Genomic DNA, 25216 nt, shown 5'->3' with positions numbered 1-25216 from the left:
TTTCCTCATGTCACCGTTGCTTTTTTGGCCAATCACATTAAATCAGTGCCCTCTAGTTCTCGATCATTCTGCTAATGGGAACAGTTTCTCCCTGTCTACTCTGTCCAGACCCCTCATGATTTTGAACACCTCTATCAAATCTCCTCTTAATCTTCTCTCCTCCAAGGAGCATCTTCAGTTTATCCACGTAACTGAAGTTCCTCATCCCTGGAAACATCCTCGTGAATCTTTTTTGCACCCTCTAATGTCTTCACCTCCTTCAAAAACCCATATCCATAACTGGACACAACACAATTGAGGCCAAACCAATGTTTTATACATGTTTTATAAGTTCCTTGCTTTTTTTACACTATGACCCTACTTATAAAACCCAGGATCCCATATGCTTTATTAACTCCTTTCTTAACCTGCCCTTCCACCTTCAACTATTTGTGCACATATACTTCTCAAGTCCCTCTGCTCCTGCAACTATGCCACTGAGGTGCTGAATTCTGTATTGATATTTGGGAGGGATGGAAAGTGACGAAGCTAGGGAGTTTGCATCCGGACACATCTCCAGACACTGGACCATTCAACCTTGACTGTCTTCACAGCAATAATTAAACCATAAACTGGAGTTTTGCACGTAGGTCGAGGCCATGGGGTATGTTTCGCCTGTCAGATGGTAATGCAGCTACATCTTCACAAACAAAGATGCACATACATGGGAAGTGTGTCAACATTGATTACAATTAAGTAGAATTGATTGATCAAATTACTCATATTCTTACAATATACCACCAGATTCCTCAGCTCCTGCACCCCCTTTAGAACTGTACCCTTTATAGTACCTTTCCTCACTTGAAAATGAGTCACTTCACACTTCTCTGCATTAAATTTCATCTGCCACCTGCCCACCCATTGCACCAGCCTAAAATCAGCCATGATCTTATTGAATGGCGGAGCAGGCTCGAGGGGCCGGACGGCCTACTCCTGCTCCTAGTTCTTATGATCTTATGATCTTATAAAAAAACAATAATTTATCACAACTCTGTCTCCTGTCAATCAGCCAATTTCGTAACCATGCCACTACTGTCCTTTTTATTCCATGGGCTATAACTTTGCTGATAACCCTTTCATGTGACACTTTATCAAATGCCTTTTGGTAATGCACGTACACCACAACAACTGCATTACCCTCAACAACCCTCTCTTTTACCTCATCAAAAAACTCAAACAAGTTAGTTAAACACAACTAATCTTTAACAAATCTATGCTGGCTTTCCTTAATTAATCCACAAGAGGCACAATTTTTTTTCACTTGAATTACCTGTACGGCTGTTTTATATTGCAGTGTAAAAAAGAACCAGCGAAAATCAAAGAACATTTTTTAATAAGTAGTATCTTCCTTACTTTCCATTTGTAATACAGAGGTCCAATAGGTAGGTGTATCTGACTGTGTCCATAGTGGGAACTATAATTTCCTGGACTTTTGTGTTCTTATCACCCAGCATAATACTTCTGAGTGTTTCATTCCAGTGGGCCCAACGTCCTCTGCCTTTAAACTGACAAAAAGATTGTAGATTCAATAAGAAGCAGTTCATATTCAAAGTAAAAATTACTTTGCATATATTAAATCAATTTCATGTCACTTGTTTCAACAATTTCTCTTAGTTTTGTTCACCTCCTCAAAATAAGCACACCGAGAGTACTATCACTGGGTTCAATAATATCAATTATATTAAAAACCTACAACCATTCCTTACCAAAGTAAAAATTAGTTTTAAGAATGATCACTCCAGATTCCCCCGCTGAGTATTGGAGTTTATTCAGTTAGTAAATAAGGTCGGGATTATCTGTTCCGATGAAGGGTCACTGACCCGAAGCGTTAACTCTGCTTCTCTTTCCACAGATGCTGCCAGACCTGCTGAGTGGTTCCAGCATTTCTTGTTTTTATTTCGGGATTATATCCTGGTGACAGGGGTCCTGGTGGCGGGCCGAAAGGCAGGGAGATACCCTGCCTCGGACCACCGTTGCAATTTCACAGCGGGCAGTCCATTAACTGCCCGTCATAAGGGATGCCATCCCTTTCAGGGACGCGCTCCTGCCTCGAGAGCTGCTGGCCAAACAAAGGGCCGGCAGCTCTGCAGTACCGGCAGTGCCACCAGGAGCGCCACTGAGAGCAATTGCCACTGCCGGAATGGCAGGAGGCCGCAGAGCACAAGTTGTTGGAGACCCCGAGACATGTCCTCCCCCACCCCTGTTCCCGTCTCCAAGGGCAGGATAAAATCCTACTCTAAGTCACAGCATCTAGGATGCTCTCAGCTTTGATTCCCAGTCTGCACTCAGCTGATCTCAACTAGGGGTCATCAATTGACATCAACATTAAGGGTTAAGGAGAAGAAATCACTCACAATTTCTGCTCCTGAGCCACATTCAATACGTGTACATCAAGTGAGGACTAGATTGGGCTCCACTTTTGACATCCTTGAGGTCAAAAAGCCTGCTGACACTATTGTCACGACTTGAGTGAAATACCAGAGAATGACCAGCGTCCATGGAATTGAATCACAGCACAGAGTCAAGGACGTTAGGAGAAGAAATGTGAAGGATAGAAAACTGGCAAGATAACTTATAAAAATGGTTACTCTTTCATCAGTGCTGACTGCGCATGCAATAGCTCTGACAGCAGTGTTATATTTTTCTGTCCTTCATTTTTAATAAAGAACTTTATTTGGATGAGTTTTCAAAGCTGTTGGTTCAGGGACTAGAATAAGCCATACCTCATACATGTAGTCATAGACAAGTCCTTTTTCCTCAAAGGGACATTCCCATTTTCCCACAGAAACTGGCATTGGCTGATATGTAGATTTTACAGACACGATTTCACGCATGAATGCATCAAATATTTTTCGACCATCTATGTCGCAGGATGCACCAATGGACCAAATCAAGGAAAAGGCAAAGGCGGACTGGAAACAAAATGCAGTCAGGCTTAACTTTTGAGGATATCACATAGCTGACAATTTTTGCACCAACTTATTACTGTAGAGTATATTACAATCTAAGATTAAACCTAATTAGCCTCGCAATAATGTAATCTCACAAATTCCCACATCAGTAAGAAGGTGACACAATGTTTATACCATTGGACTAAATCAGGTGTACAAAGCTGCAGTTAAAACAAAACAGCTTGAATTTATAAAAGACCTTTCATAGCATCAGGGTGTCCCAAAATGCTTCACTTTTGTAACATAGGCAGACACAGCAGCCAATTTGTGCATAAGCTCCCACAATTAGTAATGGCAGCTGTTTTACTGCTGTTGATTGAGGGGTAAATGTTCAGCGAGACACAGGGAAAACTCACTCCCACTTCTTCAAGTGCCATCGGATCTTTTATGTTTACTTGAGCTTGGTTTAGCATCACATCTGAAAGGTGGATTTTTCAGATTTCAACAATGCAGCACCCCACAGTCGGTCCAGTTTCTGTGCTCAAGCCTCGACAATGGGGCATCAGCACCTGACCTTCTGACTCAGAGGTGAAAGCGTTATCACTGAACTTAATACTGACACTAAATAGCGGGGGATGGGGGGCAGGGCAGTTGCTGGGGTGGTGAGGGGAATGAAGGGGTGAGGAAGCTTGGCATGCATCTGCATTAGGCATAGGCTCATGCATCAATGAAGCAGGAGAACGTGCTACCAGCTGTCCTACTATCACATGGGCCTGAAGGACATGGTGTTGTGAGCTACCACCAGACTGCTGCTGATCGGAATGTCCTCAGTGGTCACGAAGTAGGCAGAAGACTAAAAGGTGAGGACAAGATTCACACCTCAAGAATTTTGAATTTCAATGAGAACCTGCTCAGAACTTAAGAACAGGAATAGGCCATTCAGTCCCTCAAAACTGTTCTGCCATTAAATGATATCATGATTGATTTGTATATTATCTCCATTTACTCAAGTTCCCTCAAGATCCCGTAATACCCTTGGCTAACAAAAATCTATGATTGAGCTAGCATCTACTGCTTTTTGTGGGAGAGCGCTCCACATTTCTACCACCCTTTTTGTGAAGAAATGTTTCCTAACTTCTCTCCTGAATTGCATGGTTTGATTTTAAGATTAAGTTCCAAAGTCCTAAATTTCGTCCACTGGCGATCAGAAGGTCCATCTCATATGCCTGGTGACACATCAGCAGGTCTGTCAAGTCGCTAACTGGCCTGATCTCCTCCTCCTACTGCTGGTGCTAGGCCCTCCCATAGGGCGCATTTGTGCCAAGCTACCTGAGCTATTTAAATTTTTTTTTTTATTCATTCATGGGATGTAGGCGTCGCTGGCCAGGCCAGCATTTATTGCCCATCCCTAATTGCCCTTGAGAAGGTGGTGGTGAGCTGTCTTCTTGAACCGCTGCAGTCCATTTGGGTAGGTATACCCACAGTGCTGTTAGGAAGGGAGTTCCAGGATTTTGACCCAGCGACAGTGAAGGAACGGCGATATACTTCCAAGTCAGAATGGTGTGTGACTTGGAGGGGAACTTCCAGGTGGTGGTGTTCCCATGCATTTGCTGCCCTTGTCCTTCCAGTTGGTAGGAGTCGCAGGTTTGGAAGGTGCTGTCTAAGGAGCCTTGGTGCAATGCTGCAGTGCATCTTGTAGATGGTACACACTGCTGCCACTGTGCGTCAGTGGTGGAGGGAGTGAATGTTTGTAGATGGGGTGCCAATCAAGCGGGCTGCTTTGTTCTGGATGGTGTCGAGCTTCTCGAGTGCTGTTGGAGCTGCAGCCATCCAGGCAAGTGGAGAGTATTCCATCACACTCCTGATTGTGCCTTGTAGATGGTGGACAGGCTTTGGGGCGTCAGGAGGTGAGTTACTCGCCTCAGGATTCCTAGCCTCTGTCCTGCTCTTGTAGCCACGGTATTTATATGGCTACTCCAGTTCAGTTTCTGGCCAATGGTAGCCCCTCGGATGTAGATAGTAGAGGATTCAGCGATTGTAATGCCATCGAATGTCAAGGGGAGATGGTTAGATTCTCTCTTGTTGGAGATGGTCATTGCCTGGCATTTGTGTGGCGCGAATGTTACTTGCCACTTATTAGCCCAAGCCTGGATATTGTCCAGGTCTTGCTGCATTTCTACATGGACCGCTTCAGAATTTGAGGAGTCACGAATGGTGCTGAACATTGTGCAATCATCAGCGAACTTCCCCACTTCTGACCTTATGATTGAAGGAAGGTCATTGATGAAGCTGCTGAAGATGGTTGGGCCGAGGACATTACCCTGAGAAACTCCTGCAGTGATGTCCTGGAGCTCAGATGATTGACCTCCAACAACCACAACCATCTTCCTTTGCTCTAGATATGACTCCAGCCAGCAGAGGGTTTTCCCCCGATTCCCATTGACTTCAGTTTTGCTCGGGCCCCTTGATGCCATACTCGGTCAAATGCTGCCTTGATGTCAAGGGCAGTCACTCTCACCTCACCTCTTGAGTTCAGCTCTTTTGTCCATGTTTGAACCAAGGCTGTAATGAGGTCATGAGCTGAGTGACCCTGGCGGAACCCAAACTGAGCGTCACAGAATAGGTTATTGCTAAGCATGTGCCGCTTGATGGCACTGTTGATGACACCTTCCATCACTTTACTGATGATTGAGAGTAGGCTGATGGGGCAGTAATTGGCCGGGTTGGACTTGTCCTGCTTTTTGTGTACAGGACATACCTGGGCAATTTTCCACATTGCAGGGTAGATGCCAGTGTTGTAGCTGTACTGGAACAGCTTGGCTAGGGACGCGGCAAGTTCTGGAGCACAGGTCTTCAGTACTATTGCCGGAATATTGTCAGGGCCCATAGCTTTTGCAGTATTCAGTGCCTTCAGCCGCTTCTTGATATCACACGGAGTGAATCGAATTGGCTGACGTCTGGCATCTGTGATGCTGTGGACTTCAGGAGGAGGCCGAGATGGATCATCAACCCAGCACTTCTGGCTGAAGATTGTTGCAAATGCTTCAGCCTTATCTTTCGAACTGATGTGCTGGGCTCCCCCATCATTGAGGATGGGGATATTTGTGGAGCCTCCTCCTCCAGTTAGTTGTTTAATTGTCCACCACCATTCACAGCTGGATGTGGCAGGACTGCAGAGCTTAGATCTGATCCGTTGGTTATGGGATCGCTTAGCTCTGTCTATCGCATGCTGCTTACGCAGTTTGGCATGCAGATAGTCCTGTGTTGTAGCTTCACCAGGTTGACACCTCATTTTGAGGTATGCCTGGTGCTGCTCCTGGCATGCCCTCTTGCACTCTTCATTGAACCAGGGTTGGTCTCCTGGTTTGATGGTAATGGTAGAGTGGGGGATATGCCAGGCCATGAGGTTACAGATTGTGGTTGAGTCCAATTCTGCTGCTGCTGATGGCCCACAGCGTCTCATGGATGCCCAGTTTTGCATTGCTAGATCTGTTCGAAATCTATCCCATTTAGCACGGTGGTAGTGCCACACAACATGATGGAGGGTATCCTCAATGTGAAGGCGGGACCTCGTCTCCACAAGGACTGTGCGGTGGTCACTCCTGCCAATACTGTCATGGACAGATGCAGCTGCGGCAGGCAGATTGGTGAGGACGAGGTCAAGTATGTTTTCCCCTCTTGTTGGTTCCCTCACCACCTGCCGCATACCCGGTCTAGCAGATATGTCCTTTAGGACTCGGCCAGCTCGGTCAGCAGTGGTGCTACCGAGCCACTCTTGGTGATGGACATTGAAGACCCCCACCCAGTGTACATTTTGTGCCCTCGCCAACCTCAGTGCTTCCTCCAAGTGCTGTTCAACATGGAGGAGTACTGACTCATCAGCTGAGGGAGGGCGGCAGGCGGTAATCAGCAGGAGGTTTCTTTGTCCATGTTTGATCTGATACCATGAGACTTCATGGGGTCCGGAGTCAATGTTGAGGACTCCCAGGGCAACTCCCTCCCTACTGTATACCACTGTACCACCACCTCTGATGGGTCTGTCCTGCCGGTGGGACAGGACATACCCGGGGATGGTGATGGCAGTGTCTGGGACATTGTCTGTAAGGTATGATTCCGTGAGTATGACTATGTCAGGCTGTTGCTTGACTAGTCTGTGGGACAGGTCTCCCAACTTTGGCACAAGCCCCCAGATGTTAGCAAGGAGGACTTTGCAGGGTCGACAGGGCTGGGTTTGCCGTTGTCATTTCCGGTGCCTAGGTCAATGCCGGGTAGTCTGTCCGGTTTCATTCCTTGTTATTGACTTCGGAGCGGTTAGATACAACTGAGTGGCTTGCTAGGCCATTTCAGAGGGCATGTAAGAGTCAACCACATTGCTGTGGGTCTGGAGTCATATGTAGGCCAGACCAGGTAAGGACAGCAGATTTCCTTCCCTAAAGGACATTAATGAACCAGATACGTTTTACAACAATCGACAATAGTTTCATGGCCATCATTAGACTAGCTTTTAATTCTCGATTTATTAAGAGCAATACCCTGGGTCTCTGGGTTACTAGTCCAGTGACAATACCACTACGCCACCGCCTCCCCCCGGGCAGGAAATCCCAGAGGTTTCAGGGCTGGACCAGAGCAGTTCACTATGGGTACACGGCTCTGACTAGCACCAAGACCGGGGCAGCAAAATCTGCCAGATGACATCAAGGCATAACACCAATAAATCCAGGTTCCAAGACAAATATCAATCCTGTTTCATCCACCAATTCCAATTCTTATGATTATGATATACAAAGGTAGCATAATAGCTGGATGACAACTACATTGTAAAGATAGTTGCTACAAAATGAGCGGGAGTAACCTCGAGTCACTCATGCTCAGCATCCAGTGGCCATCTTCAAAATGGCATTGTGGAGACCTGCAGTCGGCTACCTGGGTATTTAGAAGTATAGTAAAGATAAAAATAAAATGAGCAGCAATTTTCTTCTCCTGAAATAGATAGTAATGCTAAGAGTAATAATTTGTACCATTATCCAGACACGAACGCTCTTGGAATCAGAGTCTTCTGTCAGTTGGTCAGCAAGAAGCATCTCAAAAAGGCGAGCCAGTGAAACCACAGTATTGCTGTCAGATGTTGGAACAAGTTCCTGAGTATTTGACATGGAAATTATATCAGTAATATGTTTTATAATATCTATTTGATAATGACAAATAGTTTAATTATACTTTACGGTTCATCTGCCAATTAAAAATGATAAATATATCTATTTTCTTACAGTCTGTTGCAGTATTATTTATGAGGAATTCTTATCTTATTTTCAGACGTAAAAGTCGGTGGCAAACCCGCTTCCGCCTAGCCCGGGGATCCGTCCCGTATTTTACGGGTCCCTGGGCTTTAATTGTCCCAAGGCGGGACTTCCACCCGCTTGAGGGAGGAGGTCCCGCCTCAATAAGCTGCCGGACAATCAGTGGGCCAGCAGCAGCACCAGGAGCAGCAGCCACTGCTGGGACTGCAGCCCAGCCGACTTCTTGGAGCCTGGAGAAGAGGTCAGTTGGGCTTGCCTCACCAGGGGGATCAGTCCGTCCCTGGTGAGGCTGGAGTCTGGGGGGAGGGGGGCATCTTGGGTCCCAGGGGTGGGTTGGGAGGTGGGGCTGGCCCTCAATCGGGTACCCTGTGCCCGACTGCCATGGCCCCTCCCCCCGGGGCGTGGAAAGGCTGGCAGCTATCGCTAGGTGGCCTTTCATGTCTCCAGCAAGCCCGCTTGCCATGGGTAAAATACCCATGGAGGCAGGCGAGGGCCCTTAAGTGGCCACTTAAGGGCCTTGATTGGCCTCAGGCGGGTGGGCCATTTCCCCCCGCTGCCCAACCGCCGTAAAGTTGATCGGAGGTAGGAGCAGGGCGGGTAGGCCTCCCAGAGCCTCCCGCTCAATTTTACGCCACCCCCATGCCACCATCCGTCCCACTGGGGCGGCACAAAGTTCAGCCGTGAATCTCATCATACATTGTGTTTAAATGACCTAAAGGGGCAGATTTTAACACAGAGCAGGACTACGGCAGGAAAACACTCTCATGAGGTGATTTCCTGCCCAGCAGGAGAAGCAGATGTTGTGATGATTTTCATTGCTGGGCGCCATTTAAATAGTGTCTGTCTGCTTTCTGCCCAGAATGATTGTGAAGAGGGTGCAGAGCTGTGTCTGTAAGTTCTGCCTTCAGAACAACTGCAGATATGTTTCTGATAACAAGAAAGCTATAGCAACTTTCCTGCTCTGGGCCTGGTAAAAATTGTATCAGGTCTCTATTTGCATTAAGTTATGAGACTCAGGGCTGTTTTAGGCTTCAGAAACCTGCTCGTTTTTAACTACTCACCTGCTGGACAGATAAGATTAAAATTGAATTTAATATTTTACATCAAAATAAAAATAAACCAGATTCAGAGAATCATATGAGCAAGATAGAGGAGATAATGTCTTTTCTTTCAAACATCATGCACCCCAAGGTAGATCACATGAAAAAGACAATCAGAAACAAGGCAACATGTATCATCCTAACAATAAAGAGAGAGAAATCAGGCATATTCATAAATCAAAGTAATAACTTGAAGAGTCGATAAACTGTATTAGTACAATCTAACAAGACATTTTTAGGTGTTAAAAGACTAATAACGGCACTTGAGAAGATTGTTAAGAATGAAACAATTAAAACATTCTGATTAACTTTTTTTAAAGTTAATTTGTTCATATGGTAAATACTGATGATGTCATTGAGGAAAGTGGGATGAGTTACTGAAGCAGACAATTGCAGCAGCTGACTTGGTATGGGCTGTTGAAACGAAAAGATCACTTGAAGTGTTATGGCTGTTTTTGCTGATGCTGATGTTAATTCACCTCCTTCACAATGTTGTGAAACTTGTCCAGCCAGTTACTGTAAAGATGTCATATTGAAATATCTAAAGCAAAATAACTATGGCAGCAGAGGCAGTAAATGTTAAACAAGGAGTTATATAAAAGAGAGTCTCTGCTTTAAAATGTTTCTTTGGCCTCCTTATCTCGGGAGACAATGGGTAAGCGCCTGGAGGTGGTCAGTGGTTGGTGGAGCAGCGCCTGGAGTGGCTATAAAGGCCAATTCTAGAGTGACAGGCTCTTCCACAGGTGCTGCAGAAAAATTTGTTTGTCAGGGCTGTTACACAGTTGGCTCTCCCCTTGCGCCTCTGTCTTTTTTCCTGCCAACTGCTAAGTCTCTTCGACTCGCCACACTTTAGCCCCGCCTTTATGGCTGCCCGCCAGCTCTGGCGAACGCTGGCAACTGACTCCCACGACTTGTGATCAATGTCACAGGACTTCATGTCGTCTTTGCAGACGTCTTTAAAGCGGAGACATGGACGGCCGGTGGGTCTGATACCAGTGGCGAGCTCGCTGTACAATGTATCCTTGGGGATCCTGCCATCTTCCATGCGGCTCACATGGCCAAGCCATCTCAAGCGCCGCTGACTCAGTAGTGTGTATACGCTGGGGATGTTGGCCGCCTCGAGGACTTCTGTGTTGGAGATACGGTCCTGCCACCTGATGCCAAGTATTCTCCAGAGGCAGCGAAGATGGAATGAATTGAGACGTCTCTCTTGGCTGACATACGTTGTCCAGGCCTCGCTGCCATAGAGCAAGGTACTGAGGACACAGGCTTGATACACTCGGACTTTTGTGTTCCGTGTCAGTGCGCCATTTTCCCACACTCTCTTGGCCAGTCTGGACATAGCAGTGGAAGCCTTTCCCATGCGCTTGTTGATTTCTGCATCGAGAGACAGGTTACTGGTGATAGTTGAGCCTCGGTAGGTGAACACTTGAACCACTTCCAGAGCGTGGTCGCTAATATTGATGGATGGAGCATTTCTGACGTCCTGCCCCATGATGTTTGTTTTCTTGAGGCTGATGGTTAGGCCAAATTCATTGCAGGCAGCCGCAAACTTGTCGATGAGACTCTGCAGGCACTCTTCAGTGTGAGATGTTAAAGCAGCATCGTCAGCAAAGAGGAGTTCCCTGATGAGGACTTTCCGTACTTTGGACTTCGCTCTTAGACGGGCAAGGTTGAACAACCTGCCCCCTGATCTTGTGTGGAGGAAAATTCCTTCTTCAGAAGACTTGAAAGCATATGAAAGCAGCAGGGAGAAGAACTTTAATCCACACTTCACAATCTGTAGGTATGATGCATGAGCATTCAGATTAATTGAGATTTGGGGGCTATACATTCATGTTAATAACTCCAAAAATTCAGGAACCTATTAAAGCTGGAGCATATACATCTAAATGGCAGTGCTTACCCTTGTTTTTTTTTAGCACAAATGAGACTACTCTAAGGTCATGAAGTAGTTTCACCTACAAAATGGAGAAGGAGCTGCTCCCACTTTTACTTATGTGCAGGATAAACCTCAGCATAAATCTAACTGCTCTTATACACCAATTTCAAATACACTAAGGAGGTTGGGTAGGATCACTCAGATACATTACAACCACCAATGCCCTTTACTCCACTTTCTATTTATCTAACAGGAACTCTTCTTCTTCTTCTTTGGCCTCCTTGTCTTGGGAGACAATGGGTAAGCACCTTGAGGTTGTCAGTGGTTTGTGGACCAGTGCCTGGAGGGGCTATAAAGGCCAATACTAGAGTGACAGACTCTTCCACAGATGCTGCAGAAAAAATTGGTTGTCGGGGCTGTTACACAGTTGGCTCTCCCCTTGCGCTTCTGTCTTTTCTCCTGCCAACTGCTAAGTCTCTTCGATTCGCCACACTTCAGCCCCACCTTTATGGCTGCCCGCCAGCTCTGGCGATCCCTGGCAACTGACTCCCACGACTTGTGATCAATGTTACAGGACTTCATGTCGCGTTTGCAGACGTCTTTAAAGCGGAGACATGGACGGCCGGTAGGTCTGATACCAGTGGCGAGCTCGCTGTACAATGTGTCCTTGGGGATCCTGCCATCTTCCATGTGGCTCACATGGCCAAGCCATCTCAAGCGCCGCTGACTCAGTAGTGTGTATAAGCTGGGGATATTGGCCGCCTCAAGGACTACTGTGTTGGAGATGCGGTCCTACCACCTGATGCCAAGGATTCTCCAGAGGCAGCGAAGATGGAATGAATTGAGACGTCGCTCTTGGCTGACATACGTTGTCCAGGCCTCGCTGTCGTAGAGCAAGGTACTGAGGACAGGAACTAAATATGCATTAACTTGCTACAAGGCTGTATCCCTCTTTCCAAGAGATTTAGTGTATGCATTCTAACCAAAAGCTTGCATACCCTGTCACAATTAAATGTTGTGCTTGCTGTTCCTTTTTAAAAATTATTTGAGGGTAAACTCCTTCTATTCATGTTTCCTGGTCCCAGTGGATCATGAATCAAGTATGCTAGACAGGGCTGCCACACAATATCCCCTTAAGCCTCCCTCACTGCTACTCTGAATTGAACACAATTTCACAGGAGTGACCTAGGATGAGTCTTTTGCTGACTTTCTACATGGAAGCACTGAGGATACACTCACCTCCTTTCCATTGTCACATGACTGACATCAAGATATTTTTCTTTTGAAGTAGTAACACACAAAAACAAATATTTTTCATTACTGTGGCTCTAATCAAGACATCAACTAGGGAATTGGGCAACAAAAACAAAATGCCATTGTGTAAACATGTGCTATTTTTCCTTAATGAAGGGTCAAGTTGCGAAAACAAATTGATTAATATTAACCACTATTTAGACCTGTGCACCACAATTTTAAAACTTGGCTACAGTTAGAAGACTTGTACATTGGGCCCTGTAAACTGAAGTCTGAACCTAAATTCCCAGTTGGCTATTTGGTACATCAATTTAAACTCCATTTTCAGGTTTCGAATTCACTTTGCTCCCCATTCCTACTGGACAGATCCTGACAAGTTTTCCTTTTAAGTTTAGTCACTTTAAATAATTGCTTTGTGACTATTTAACATTCAACTCTATTTTGCAATTTTAATGAAAAGCCAATTTTTGAGATCAAGTTTACCTTGCATTGCTTGCGAACAATGTGGAGTGCAGGAGGCACCAGCCAATCAAAGAGATCCTCCAAGAGACCCAGCATGTCTTTATGATGCGATATATTTGTAAGACCTTTAAGCCAGGATGTTACAATAGGCTTCCAGCCCAGTTGGGCTGGCTCCAGATAGATCATACCACAACGACTGACTGTAGCAGGCTAACAATACAAAAAAAAATTGTTTAAGATGCTCAGAAATGCCGTTTACTTTTTCCTAATATATTTGATTAACTTCATAATTAAATGTTAATTCAGTTTTTGGAATTAAAACCAGTTGACCACTTTCAATTCTACAATCATGCAGGGAAGAAATAAAAAGGCTCTTACTGAGGCTTGGGAAAGATCCATAGCTTCAAAAATGAGGCTCATCTGTTGAGACATTTGAATGATCTCTCCGCTCATCAAACATAGCTGGTGAGGAAATACAGTAATTATTAAGAGATGGTTAAACAATGTGTCATTACCAATGATAGTTAAGATTGCATGCGAGATCAAAAAGGACAGTACTCAGGTTTAACATATAAAGTTTTCCATTAAACATTTTGGAAACTTGAGCTCCAAATTTAACAGGCGAGGAGTTGTGGGCGGTGCTTTCAAATAAGCAACAAGCTTGCATGGCCATTCCAGCATGAGGTGCAGGCCATTTTAAACTCTGGATCTCAGGAGCAGGACAGGGCCAGAGAGGGATTTTGGGTGGCAGTAAGCTGCTGCCGGGGACCCGATAGAATGGTCCCCAGCTGCTACATCAATGGGTCAGGGGTAGGGGGATATTGTGAGGCAATTGCAGTCAGGAAAGGGGCAAACCAGGACTGGAGAGGCCTAAGATTTCCCTGTGAGGAAAAAATGAGCACTCCTGATTTTGCTGGCTATAAGGAACCATGAAAAGTTTTTAAAACCTTACTTTCAAGACCCTCTTCTCCCCCGGAACTATTTTGCAACAGTTTTCCCTGGCACAGTTGGCACCATGCATGGCCCAGCATTAAAATTGCCACAGGGTCTGAATGACATGATTGGACCCTGATTTTTGAATATTTAGGAGGCCCTCACCTGCCTTCAGCAAGCAGTTCCAATGTCTCCCACAACCCAGGAGTGAAAATAGCAGCTTGCAAGAAAGTGATCCGATCAGAAAGTATGCATTCTTTATTTATTTCAACCCTTGCATGTTCCATTCTCACCAAGTGCAAGAGGTTAAAACTGGGGCTCAACTTTTTCATTCATTTGAAAAAAACTTCCACTTTTCTGTACTACACAATAGTCCTCTTAACTTTAGTTCTTTAGGCTGAAATTTATGAGCTCGCCGCTAAGCCAAAAATGGCTGCCCGCTCGCGCAGGCTGCATGCCAAAGTGCCAACGCAATCTCAAGCGCGGGGTGGACCAACCCCCCCCAATCACATGGAGGGGGTGGGCTGTCTGTCCCCGGCAATGGTGTCAGCTGCCTGTGCACCATTTTTAAAGGGCAATCTGCCCTACTGGCTTATTTAAATATTTAAAGACATATTGAATAAAATTAAATAGATTTCTTTTGCCACTCTCCCACCCCCCCATAACAATTACATTACCTATTTGCCTTCCCCCCCCTCCCAAAACACCTACCTTTACCATCTGACCTTGCCCCTACAAACTGCACAAGGTTTAAAGTGCAACCCTTCCCACCATCCCCTACACCCTTGAGGTTTATTTGACCCCGTTCCCCCCACTCCCGCACTGATAAACTTACCTCCTCCTCCCTCCCCACCAGTGTGGCGCCTCATTTACCCGGACGTGGATCCAAAGGCATGGGAGTGCCGGCCGCCAGGCTGAAGATCACGGTGGGGCCATCAAGATTAGACCGTAAATATATGTAAATCTATTAATTATATTAATTTGCATATGCTGATTGTGGTCTCGAAGCCGAGCGGCGGGGGAGCCGCCACGGTGCCTTGCTACTGCCGGGCGGATCGGGCCAGGCCCTGCCGGCATTGAGATCTGTGGCAGGCTGCATCCGGAGCCATCTTCAGGCCCTCCCCCCACCATAGATCCTGACGTCGAAGGCTCCTTAAAATCCAGCCTAATATCACAGAATTTTATGCAATTATATCCCTTCATGCCTTGACCCTTCCTATCTCTGTTACTTCCTCCAGTCCTACATCCATCTGAGAACTCTGTGTTCCTCCAACTCTGACATCTTGTGCATTCCCCACTCCCTTATTAATAGCTCTGCCATTAGCCATTTAGGCCCTAAGCTTTGGAATTCCCCCTCTGTACATCCACCTCTTTCTCCTTCTTGAAGACTCTTCTTAAAACCCACCTCTTTGTATAACCTTTTAGTCACCTCACATCAACTTCTTTTCCTCAGTGTCATTTTTACAGTTATGCTTCTGTGACGTGTACAGGGACATTTTTCTACATCAAATGTTCTTATATAAATGCAAGTTATTCTTCTTGTTGAACATTACACATTCTGTGGATATCTGATTTCATTTGGATTTATCAGATTTTTTGAAATGTTCATCAAATCATAAAAACATCAAGTCCAGCAAAGAATATGAGTGTACATTTTTGTTGAAAAACTAATTTACCTTCTTGTTATCATCCAGAACTGTATTCATGCTTTCAATCCACAGGGTGTCAATAGGTCCGTCAAAAATCACCCACTTGCGGTCAGGGGTTTCTGAAGAAGCAAATTCTCGGAAGGTATTTGCAACAATGCCGTCAGTCCACTGTAAAGGTTAGAAAAGTAAAACTCAGTGAAGATCAACCAAACAACGTAAATATATGTTGATTTGCTAATTCAAAGACAAAACTATTACAATTGGGGAGGCGGTGGCATAGTGGTAATGTCACTGGATGAGTAATCCAGAGGCCCAGGAATTGCTCTGGGGACATGGATTCGAATCCCATCATGGCAGATGGTGAAATTTGAATTCAATTAATAAAAATCAGGATTTACAAGCTGGTCTAATGGTGACCATGAAACCATTGCTGATTGTTGTAAAAACCCATCTTGTTTACTAATGTCCTTTAGGGAAGGAAATCTGCTGTCCTTACCTAGTCTGGCCTACACGTGGCTCCAGACCCACAACAATGTGGTTGACTCTTATCTGTGCTCTGAAATGGCCTAGCAAGGCACTCAGTTCAAGGGCAATTAGGGATGGGCGACAAATGCTGGACTAGCCGGTGATGCCCACATCCCATGAACGAACAAAAAAATTATAAAATACACATATAAATATAAATTTGTTTATTTCAGCAAATTGAATTAATTATATTGTTAATATTGATTATATTTTTTATTTGTATTTTTATTCACCTCATCCCTCGCTCCATATCTCTAGTTTTCAATGATGCTGACTTATTTAACTAGAAGCCAAGCACTTCTCCTCAGAGGGGAAAGTCTAACTGTGACCATCTTGAATAGTTTTAGGATGTTGGGTCATAGCAAGAAGCCTGGAAATATGTTGTCTGCCCACTTTCTTGGCTACAGTTACATAAGATTTGGAAAATATATCTTGTAATGCACAGGAAATTTTGATCTTGTTAAGATAGTTAGGCTTGTGGAAAATTTAATATATTTTCTTCCCCTTCATTTCTTGGTTACATTTCTTGTATTTTTGTCTACATCTATTTGATAAAATTGCAAGCAAATATGTTTTTAAAATTATATTTTCAAAAACACAAAATCCCTAAAGGCAAATAAACACGCTAAGCGCGAGGGAGGCTCCCAGAAGACAGTAACCCAAGCATGGAACTGAAAAACTTGCTGACTCTGCATTCAGTTGTTTGCGAGTTAGAGCACTGATAAATCCCAATATAGCATGTTACTCGACGGGCAGACCTCAATTCCTGACCTGGTGATCAATGCAGGGAATACTGCAAAGAAAGAAAAATTTCTGATATGTACTGGGCATCTATTAATGAAAACAAGTAAACATTGTAAAGAGACAGAATCATTACAAAAGGACACAGAACAGTGAGGATTTTGTTTATCTCTTTTTGATTCCTAGCCATTATTTTGAAATCGCTCCCTTTTTGTTCTGTTTATGACTAATTTTAAGTATGGTGATTCCTTTTCAAACATGGATGCTGGTTGTATCTGGAAGCCCTACATAAATTATCAGCTTCCAAAAGGAATTACATAAATCACCTACCTCATGTGAAACTAGATCAAATTGTCCAAACAGCTGGCCCATGGTAATTGATTTGGGATTTACAGTTCGATAAACAACTTTTTCCTCCTCATTCAAACCACGTTCATTCATAAGTGTCAATGTGTCTGCCAACACATGCAAAATCTTGGTCTTTCCAGCAAAAGGTTCCCCCACAAGCATAAACCTATTTAATGGAAAGAGCACAAATAATTTGACAGTACAGTACATTACACAGTAATATCGTGTTCATCTTCCACTTTCCCTTTTCTAGGGATCTTGTTTTTAATTTTAGGTTTTAAAAAATTAAAATCAACAAATTAGTGATCCCAGTGCAGGGTTATCTATTTAATTTTTTTTTTAACAGGAAACCATTGTGGTGGTTACATGAAAATCTAGGTAAATTATGTTTCACTTATGTCTATGATTTTTGCTTTATAGCAATAATTTTGCAATCCGGACGTAACTGTCACCATAACCGCAGTGCATGGCCCAATGAGCACACTAGAAGGGAAATAAACTAATCCCATAAAATTTTGCAAGATCCGCCTACTAATATGATTGGCTTGAAGCATGGAGCATACAATTGATTGGGGATAAGGATAACCAGTGAGGCAACTGGTTGCCTAAATTAGATTGCTGCTTAACTGTTTTAAAAGGTAAGGTGTAACCACTGACACATTTCCCTCGCTCTTGCAGGACAAGTTGGCGAACAACTGCAGACAGCAACACCTAAACAGCAGGAGCCACACAGGGCTGAATGTCCTCAACCCAATTGAGGAGATGTTGCTAGCCATCAATGGAACGGCCACCACTCAAGCCATGGCCAACGGTAAGGCTAAAACCATTGAAGATGACAGTTTGTTCCTACTTCATCCACCTTCTCATATCACATCTCTCCCACATTCCACAATCTCTTCTGATTTACAAGCTACAGATGGAGTAAGCGTGCATCTCTTGCTCTCCCGCACCCCCCGCCACCAACCTTCCCTCACCCTTGTGCCTTTCTCTTTTCAGACATCCAAAAACTGCCAGCTGGCCAGGCAGTGGCATGGGAGCATGAAGTCCAAAAATGCAGGAGACCGATATGATGAAACATCATCACTCGATCTCACACTTGCAGGTACCAGCTCAAATACTGTCATTGCGCATTCCTTAGAGCATAGCATAGAGGTGGGATCTGTATGTAGTGAGTCACCGGGCACAAGTGACCTGCAAAGATAGCAGGGGAAAGGGTCATGCAGGTGCCAGCACCCCGGAGAGCAAGGTCACACACAAGTTCTGATACAGAGGACTCAGGTGAGGATTTCGAAGGGGTGTCATATCAAAAAAGGCTGATGGGTATACGCAATGAAATGCTTGGTGCATGGGTAGGCCTGCAAAAAGCCTGCTGTCACTGTCAAGGAGCATGGAGTCAAGGAGTCCGGCAACAATTCTGCATACAGCTTTGCGCAATCCTTGGAGCCAATCTTTCCCAGCTTGGAACTGGTGGCCATCTCCATTAGCACACTTGCGGAACCAAGCATGATGCAGCGTCTCACTGGATACAGGTGTGGTGGAGGAGGATTGGAGGACTGCTAACGTTGTACCTCTGTTTAAAAAGGGAACGAGGGATAGACCGAATAATTACAGGCCAGTTAGTCTCACCTAAGTAGTGGGCAAATTATTGGAATCTATTCTGACTGCTAGGAGAAATTGTCACTTAGAAAGGCACAGACTAATCAAGGATGTTAAGGGAAGATCTTGTCTGACCAACTTGATCGAATTTTTTGAAGAAGTAACAAGGAAGATAGATGCGGGTAGGGCAGTTGATGTGGTCTACATAGACTTTAGCAAGACTTTTGACAAGGTCCCACATGGCAGATTGGTTAAAACAATAAAATCCCGTGGGATCCAGGGAAATGAAGCAAGGTGGATACAAAATTGGCTCACTGGCAGGAAACAAAGGGTAATTGTTTCTGCGACTGGAGGGCTGTTTCCAGTGGCATTCCACAGGGCTCAGTACTGGGTCTCCTGCTTTTTGTGGTATATATTGATGATTTGGACATAAATGTAGGGGGAATGATCAAGAAGTTTGCAGACAACACAAAGATTGGCCATGTGGTAGATAGTGAGGAGGATAGCTGTAGGCAACAGGAAGATACTGATTGTCTGGCCAGATAGGGAGAAAAGTGGCAAATGGAATTCAACCCAGAGAAGTGTGAGGTGATGCATTTGGGAGGTCAAACAAGGTTAAGGAATACAAGATTAATGGGAAAATACTGAGAGGTGTAGAGGAAGTGAGGGACCTTGAAGTAAATGACCACAGATCCCTGAAGGTAGCAAGACAGGTCGATAAGGTGGTTAAGAAGGCATATGGAATCTTTTCCTTTATTAGCCGAGGTATAGAATATAAGAGTATAAATCATTGGTTAGGCCACAGCCTGAGTACTGTGTGTAGTTCTGGTCCCCTTATTACAGAAAGGATGTAATTGCACTTGAGAGGGTACAGAGGAAATTTATGAAGATGTTGCCAGGACTGGAAAAATGCAGCTATGAGGAAAGATTGGATACGCTGAGGTTGTTCTCCTTGGAACAGAGAAGGCTGAGGGGAGATTTAGCTGAGATGCACAAATTGAGGGGCCTCAATAGAGTTGATATGAAGAGCCTATTTACCTTAGCAGAGAGGTCAGTGACGAGGGGGCATACATTTAAAATGATTGGTAGAAGGATTAGAGGGGAGATGAGGAAAGGTTTTTTTTACCCAGAGGGTAGTGGGCGTCTGGAACTCACTGCCTGAAAGGGTAGTTGATGCAGAAACCCTCAACTCATTTAAAAGAAATCTGGACATGCACCTCAAGTGCCGTAATCTGCAGGGCTACAGATCAAATGCTGAAAGGTGGGATTAGAATGGGTGGAACGTTTTTCAGCTGGCACAGACACATTGAGCCAAGTGGCCTCTTACTGTGCCATAAACTTTCTATGATTCTATGATGGCCGGTATCTCAGCTTCAATTGCAACACAAGCAGAAGCCACCCAAAATCTGAGTGCAGCAGTGGAAGTTCAGATTGAGATCATGAAATCTCAGTTTATTGCCATGCAGATTCAGACTGCTGCCAATGTGACTATCGCTGGGATAGATAGATTTTTGATCTCTTATGGAATCCAGGGAAATGGGGGAGCAAGCAGGAAAGTAGAGTTGAGGCAGAAAATCAGTCATGATCGTACTGAACGGCAGATTAGGCTCAAGGGAGCATGTGGTCTACTCCTGCTCCTATTTCTTATGTTCTTATGGTACCAGTGCTGAAAGAGCCTAGGATTGTTGAGGCACCACCCTGAGGGAGTGGCAGTGGCTTCGTGGAGCAGGAACCTGCTGTCCTCTCTCAGGTTGACAGCATTTATCTTCCTATCACTGCCACTCTGCCAGTACGCTTGCTGTTGCCTGTCCTCATCCCAGACTGCTGCCACCCTTGCTGAGGTGACGCATTTTGAAACAATGCCTTCTAGACCGACAGCTGCTTGAGGGCATCCTGCAAGGCCACCTCCCCACTGAAGGTCAGCAGCCTTCCAACAGCCATGCTGCAGCCATTGGGGTAACACTACATAGGAGCACTAGATCAGGTAAAGGCACCCACAAGACAGACACTAAGGGAATGCACAAGGATGATTAGTTCACTTTTATATGGTATATTGGATGGTTTGTTTGGTAAAGTTGGTTTGTTTTGTGGTGGCTTTTATTTCTGCATTGTCACCAAGAGGACACTGTGATGGTCAGTAACAGAGGAAAAGTAAGGCTGTTGGGGATTTGAGGTTGTGTTCACATCGGATGAGTCGACCACAGTCAGCCTGGCCAGAAAGGGGATGTGTTGGTTGCCTCCTCTCTTCTTCCTGCTTCTCCTCTTCCTCCTCCCTATATCCCAAGGGTGGCAAGGGCGATGCCCTCATCATGGCAAAGTTACGCAGGATACAGCAAACCACGATGAACTATGACACATGCTCTGGCAAATACAGAATGGTGCTGGCAGCAGAACCATTGCTTGAACACACCAATGGTTTGCTCGATGGTTTTTCATGTGACAACATGGCTCATGCTATTGTTATGACCGAGGCGATAGCAACACACTGTCAATTCAATCCCGTCACTCCACAGGTCACAGCATATTATTAAAGTTTTCCCACCCAAATGGAAAACAGCCAAACTAAACACTCTAGTAACCCCTGGAATAAAAACAGACCATACCAGGTATCTTTAGACAACAACAAATTAACTCTTTATTAAAACTAAATCTTAAACACGATTAAGATAAAGCTATGTCTAAAGACCTTATAACTTCATATTTTAATCTAACTCCTCCATTCAGACACATACACTCAAAAATAACAGTAGTTCACCAGTTTTAAAAGTGGTGTTTTTCAAATGAGCTGTTTCTTAAGAATAAATAAATAAGTAAGTCTTTGTGGGTTACGTTCCCAATGGGTGAGGTATTCTAATATAAAAATTTTCAAAGGCTACTCTAAGTCTCCACGTGGATTTGATGAAATTGTCTGTTCTTAACAGGCATTCAAAACACTTCGGCTGTAGTAGGCATCAAACACCGGCGAATTCCAGAAAATACAATGTCACGAGAGATTCAATCTTGAAGCAAATGCTTCCTGGCTTGGAAGTCAAGAAAAGGAGTTTTACTACCTTCAGCAATACAAATGGTCTCTTAAAAGAAAGGACTTTTTTCCTCCTCAACAAGCAATCAATGCAGCCCTTGCAGAACTTTTGCTGAGAGAAAATAGACAGTTCTTAAGTAGCATGCCTCACTGGAGAGTGTCTCAAAACAAACTGGTTCAGACCAGTTTTTGCCAATATTACACAAAGTCAAAGTGAAACATTATACCATGTGACCTCTCTCTCCTGCTGTGGCCTAGGGTAACAAATATAGCTGGCACACTGTGTCTCAGAAATCCAAAACTTCTCTCCCTGTCTGAAAGGTACACTGTTTTAATCCAAGGAGAAAAATAATACAAGTCCCTGGCACTATATGCATGCTGCCCACATGTGCTTGGGTTGCACACTGGAGTCATGAGCCAGATCGTCAGCGGATAGCTTTTGTCACCCAGCAACCACCATCTGGTTTGACATGGTAGCTCAAATACTGAGGGAACAGTGGACTGGCGCAGAATAAAGGCATCATGACTGCTGCCAGGATACCTGGAATTCACCTGCATGATGTGCTGAGCAGTTCACACACCAACTTCACATCTAGGGAGTGTAACCCTTTGCAGTTGCAGTAGATCTCTGCATCTCTATGCAGTCGATAGCACCCTACACCACGGGGAAGCCTGTTATCCTGGCCAAAGCCAAATGTACAGTCTGCCTGCTTCTCTCTGGTAAGAGAGAATGCAATGTACTCCCCTCTCCCGATATAGAGAGTGTCAGTCATCTCTCTTATGCAGGAGTGGATGGCAAACTGGGAGATGTTACAGATGTCACATGCTCCAAATTGAAAGTATCCTGACACGAAGAAATTCATGGCCATGGTCACCTCCACTGCCACTAGCAGCATCGTCCATGTCCTGCATTGAGGCTGCAGGATTGACTGCAAGATTTTTGATTTGATTTAGAGATACAGCACTGAAACAGGCCCTTCGGCCCACCGAGTCTGTGCCGACCATTAACCACCCATTTATACTAATCCTACACTAATCCCATACTCCTACCACATCCTCACCTGTCCCTATATTCCCCTACCACCTACCTATACTAGGGACAATTTATAATGGCCAATTTATCAACCTGCAAGTCTTTTGGCTGTGGGAGGAAACCGGAGCACCCGGAGGAAACCCACGCAGATACAGGGAGAACTTGCAAACTCCACACAGGCAGTACCCAGAATTGAACCCGGGTCACTGGAGCTGTGAGGCTGCTGTGCTAACCACTGCACCGCCCAAGAGATGGCAGTTTTCAGTGAGCACCTCCTTTGTAAAACGGAGACATCGCATACACTTTTCCTGGCTTCGGTTAAGATCGGAGAAATAATACCTGAAGACCCTGGGTGGATAAGGTCTCTTGCTGAGATCCCTTCTCCCACTCCTCCTCCCTTTGCAAGCAGTGTGTCCTCTTCTGTGCTGCAGGCCAAGGGAGCTAGTAACTACAGCACCCATGATTGGGAGCAAGTGGTCTGACCAGAATCTTTGAAGTCAGAAACAAGATCTTCACCACATGTGGCACCACTCCCTAGAAAACCCACAGCACTTCTACAAATGTAGGCAGAGCCAGTAGAAATCAGTCAGCAACTAACCTGAAAGTAGTTTATGATCCCTTTAAATAACATTGATTGGGGTGGTGGGGAGGGGGAGTCCTTCCTGCTGCTGAACACATGTTCAGCTATCCCTGTTTAAGTGAAAATGGCAGCGCTGGCGTCAAATCATGGTTGATATGCCGACTCTCCATACTTCTGACGCATGCTTCTAATATCTGTGCTAACACCCACACCAAAATGGCATCTGGCATGAATTTAAGAATATAAGAAATAGGAGCAGGAGTAGACCATACAGCCCATTGAGCCTGCTCTGCCATTCAATATGATCATGGCTGATCTTGGGCTTCAACTCAACTTTCCCGCCAGCTCCCCATATCCCTTGATTCCCTGAGAGACCCCGGGAGTCACGCTGGAAGTGTACATGCACAGCATGGCTGGCATTTTGGATAGACTGGAGAATTAAGTTAAGAGAACCTTGATGGTGGACTTCCAACACTTCAATGGTGGCAATATTCTATTCATACAGCTACCTGATCAGCCTGGCAGAGTGCCCAGTGATTGAGTTATGGCATATTACAAGTTTAGAATACAAGTTCTGATTATTTGAAATATTTCCTATCATTGTTCAGTTACAACTTCTGATTCATAATTCAGACAGCACCCTCCCAAAATCTATGTCCTTTGTATCCTTAAAAGCAGCTGAACATGTAGGAAAAAAATTCTGATCGCCACCCTTTCAGCTCTATAGTGCCTGTTTCTGCACCTGATTGAATTGGTCCAAAATCCATCACGGTACCTTATTATTCAAGCATCAGCCAAGACATATCCACCTAGGAGAAAATAAATAGTGAGACATGGGAATAACAGAGCACTAGTGAGCAGCAGGAGTTGGGAGGGAATGATGAGGAAACAACAGTCTCTCCCTGGAAGAGGCTAAAAGAATTACCCTCAGCTGGGGATCCCAAGGACCAAGACCTCAGGGCCAGAGTCTTTTGAAAGGTCTTACGTGCAGGTAGACAGTATCATTTCAGATAATGAGTGCTGCAAAGATGGGAGGATCTGACCCGGGTAAATGGGAGTCAAAGACTGGCAGACAGAAATACCATGGAGCAATGGGCGGCCTTTAAAGCAGAGATGGTTCGGGTACAGTCCTGGTACGTTCCCACTAGGGGGAAAGGGAGGCCAACCAACGCCAGGATTCCCTGTACGGCGAAGGAGTTAGAAAGTAGCATGAAGCAGACAAAGGGTGCACATGATAGATGTCAACTTGATAATACATGGGAGTGTCATGAACATGTGCTATGCTGAATTATGATTTTTTAATCCGTTGGTTGGAAACCTGAATTAAACTTTAAAAAGAAAGCAGCTAAAATGGCCACCGCAAATTGCATCAAAATACCTCAAATACTAAGGTATCGAGGTGGAGACGAATGCCTGGTTAATCTCCCACCAGAACAATGGCTTGTGAATTTTGAATGAGCTACCTGTCTTATCTTCATTAACAAGACATTCAAAGCCATCTTTGAATATTAACACTGGTGGAGATGAACCTTAAAGGGTAAATACTGAAACAATGGGACCCTGAGAGATTGGAATTTAGACATGATCTAATTAAATTGCAAAATAGAGAATACACTGGAAAATCATGTGACAGTCTCTCCATCTGTGTGAAGACTTGCAGTTTCTTTTCACTGCAGCAGACAAGCACCTGAGTTTGACCAGTACAAACCCAAGTGGGGGTCTGTCTCTCTCTTTCTCTCTCTCTTTCCAGGCAATGTTGTAAGTTTGAAACCTGCATGCGGGCTGCAAAACATCATGGGCATGGGCTTGTTCAGGGCAAATCGCATTTGAATAACTTGATTGAGTTTTCCGATGAGGTAACAGA

General features: G+C 44.8%; 1 protein-coding gene across 5 annotated transcripts in view; it reads right to left on the bottom strand.

Annotated features, from left to right (window-relative positions):
* Positions 1–25216, bottom strand: part of dnah12 (dynein, axonemal, heavy chain 12) — a 379348-nt gene that overhangs the window by 169777 nt on the left and 184355 nt on the right. For all 5 annotated transcript variants that reach the window (XM_068051688.1, XM_068051689.1, XM_068051690.1 and 2 more), the window contains 7 exons: positions 17104–17287; positions 15535–15675; positions 13304–13387; positions 12947–13135; positions 7949–8068; positions 2763–2951; positions 1393–1544 (listed from right to left, as the gene is read on the bottom strand). In XM_068051688.1, the coding sequence (XP_067907789.1) occupies positions 1393–1544; positions 2763–2951; positions 7949–8068; positions 12947–13135; positions 13304–13387; positions 15535–15675; positions 17104–17287 (1059 nt within the window). The remainder of the gene's footprint in view (positions 1–1392; positions 1545–2762; positions 2952–7948; positions 8069–12946; positions 13136–13303; positions 13388–15534; positions 15676–17103; positions 17288–25216) is intronic.

Source organism: Heterodontus francisci, chromosome 19 (assembly GCF_036365525.1).
Source record: "Heterodontus francisci isolate sHetFra1 chromosome 19, sHetFra1.hap1, whole genome shotgun sequence".
NCBI classification, from domain to species: Eukaryota; Metazoa; Chordata; class Chondrichthyes; order Heterodontiformes; family Heterodontidae; genus Heterodontus; species Heterodontus francisci.
The sequence above is the reverse complement of the archived record's forward strand: the minus strand, read 5'-3'. Positions and strand labels throughout refer to the sequence as shown.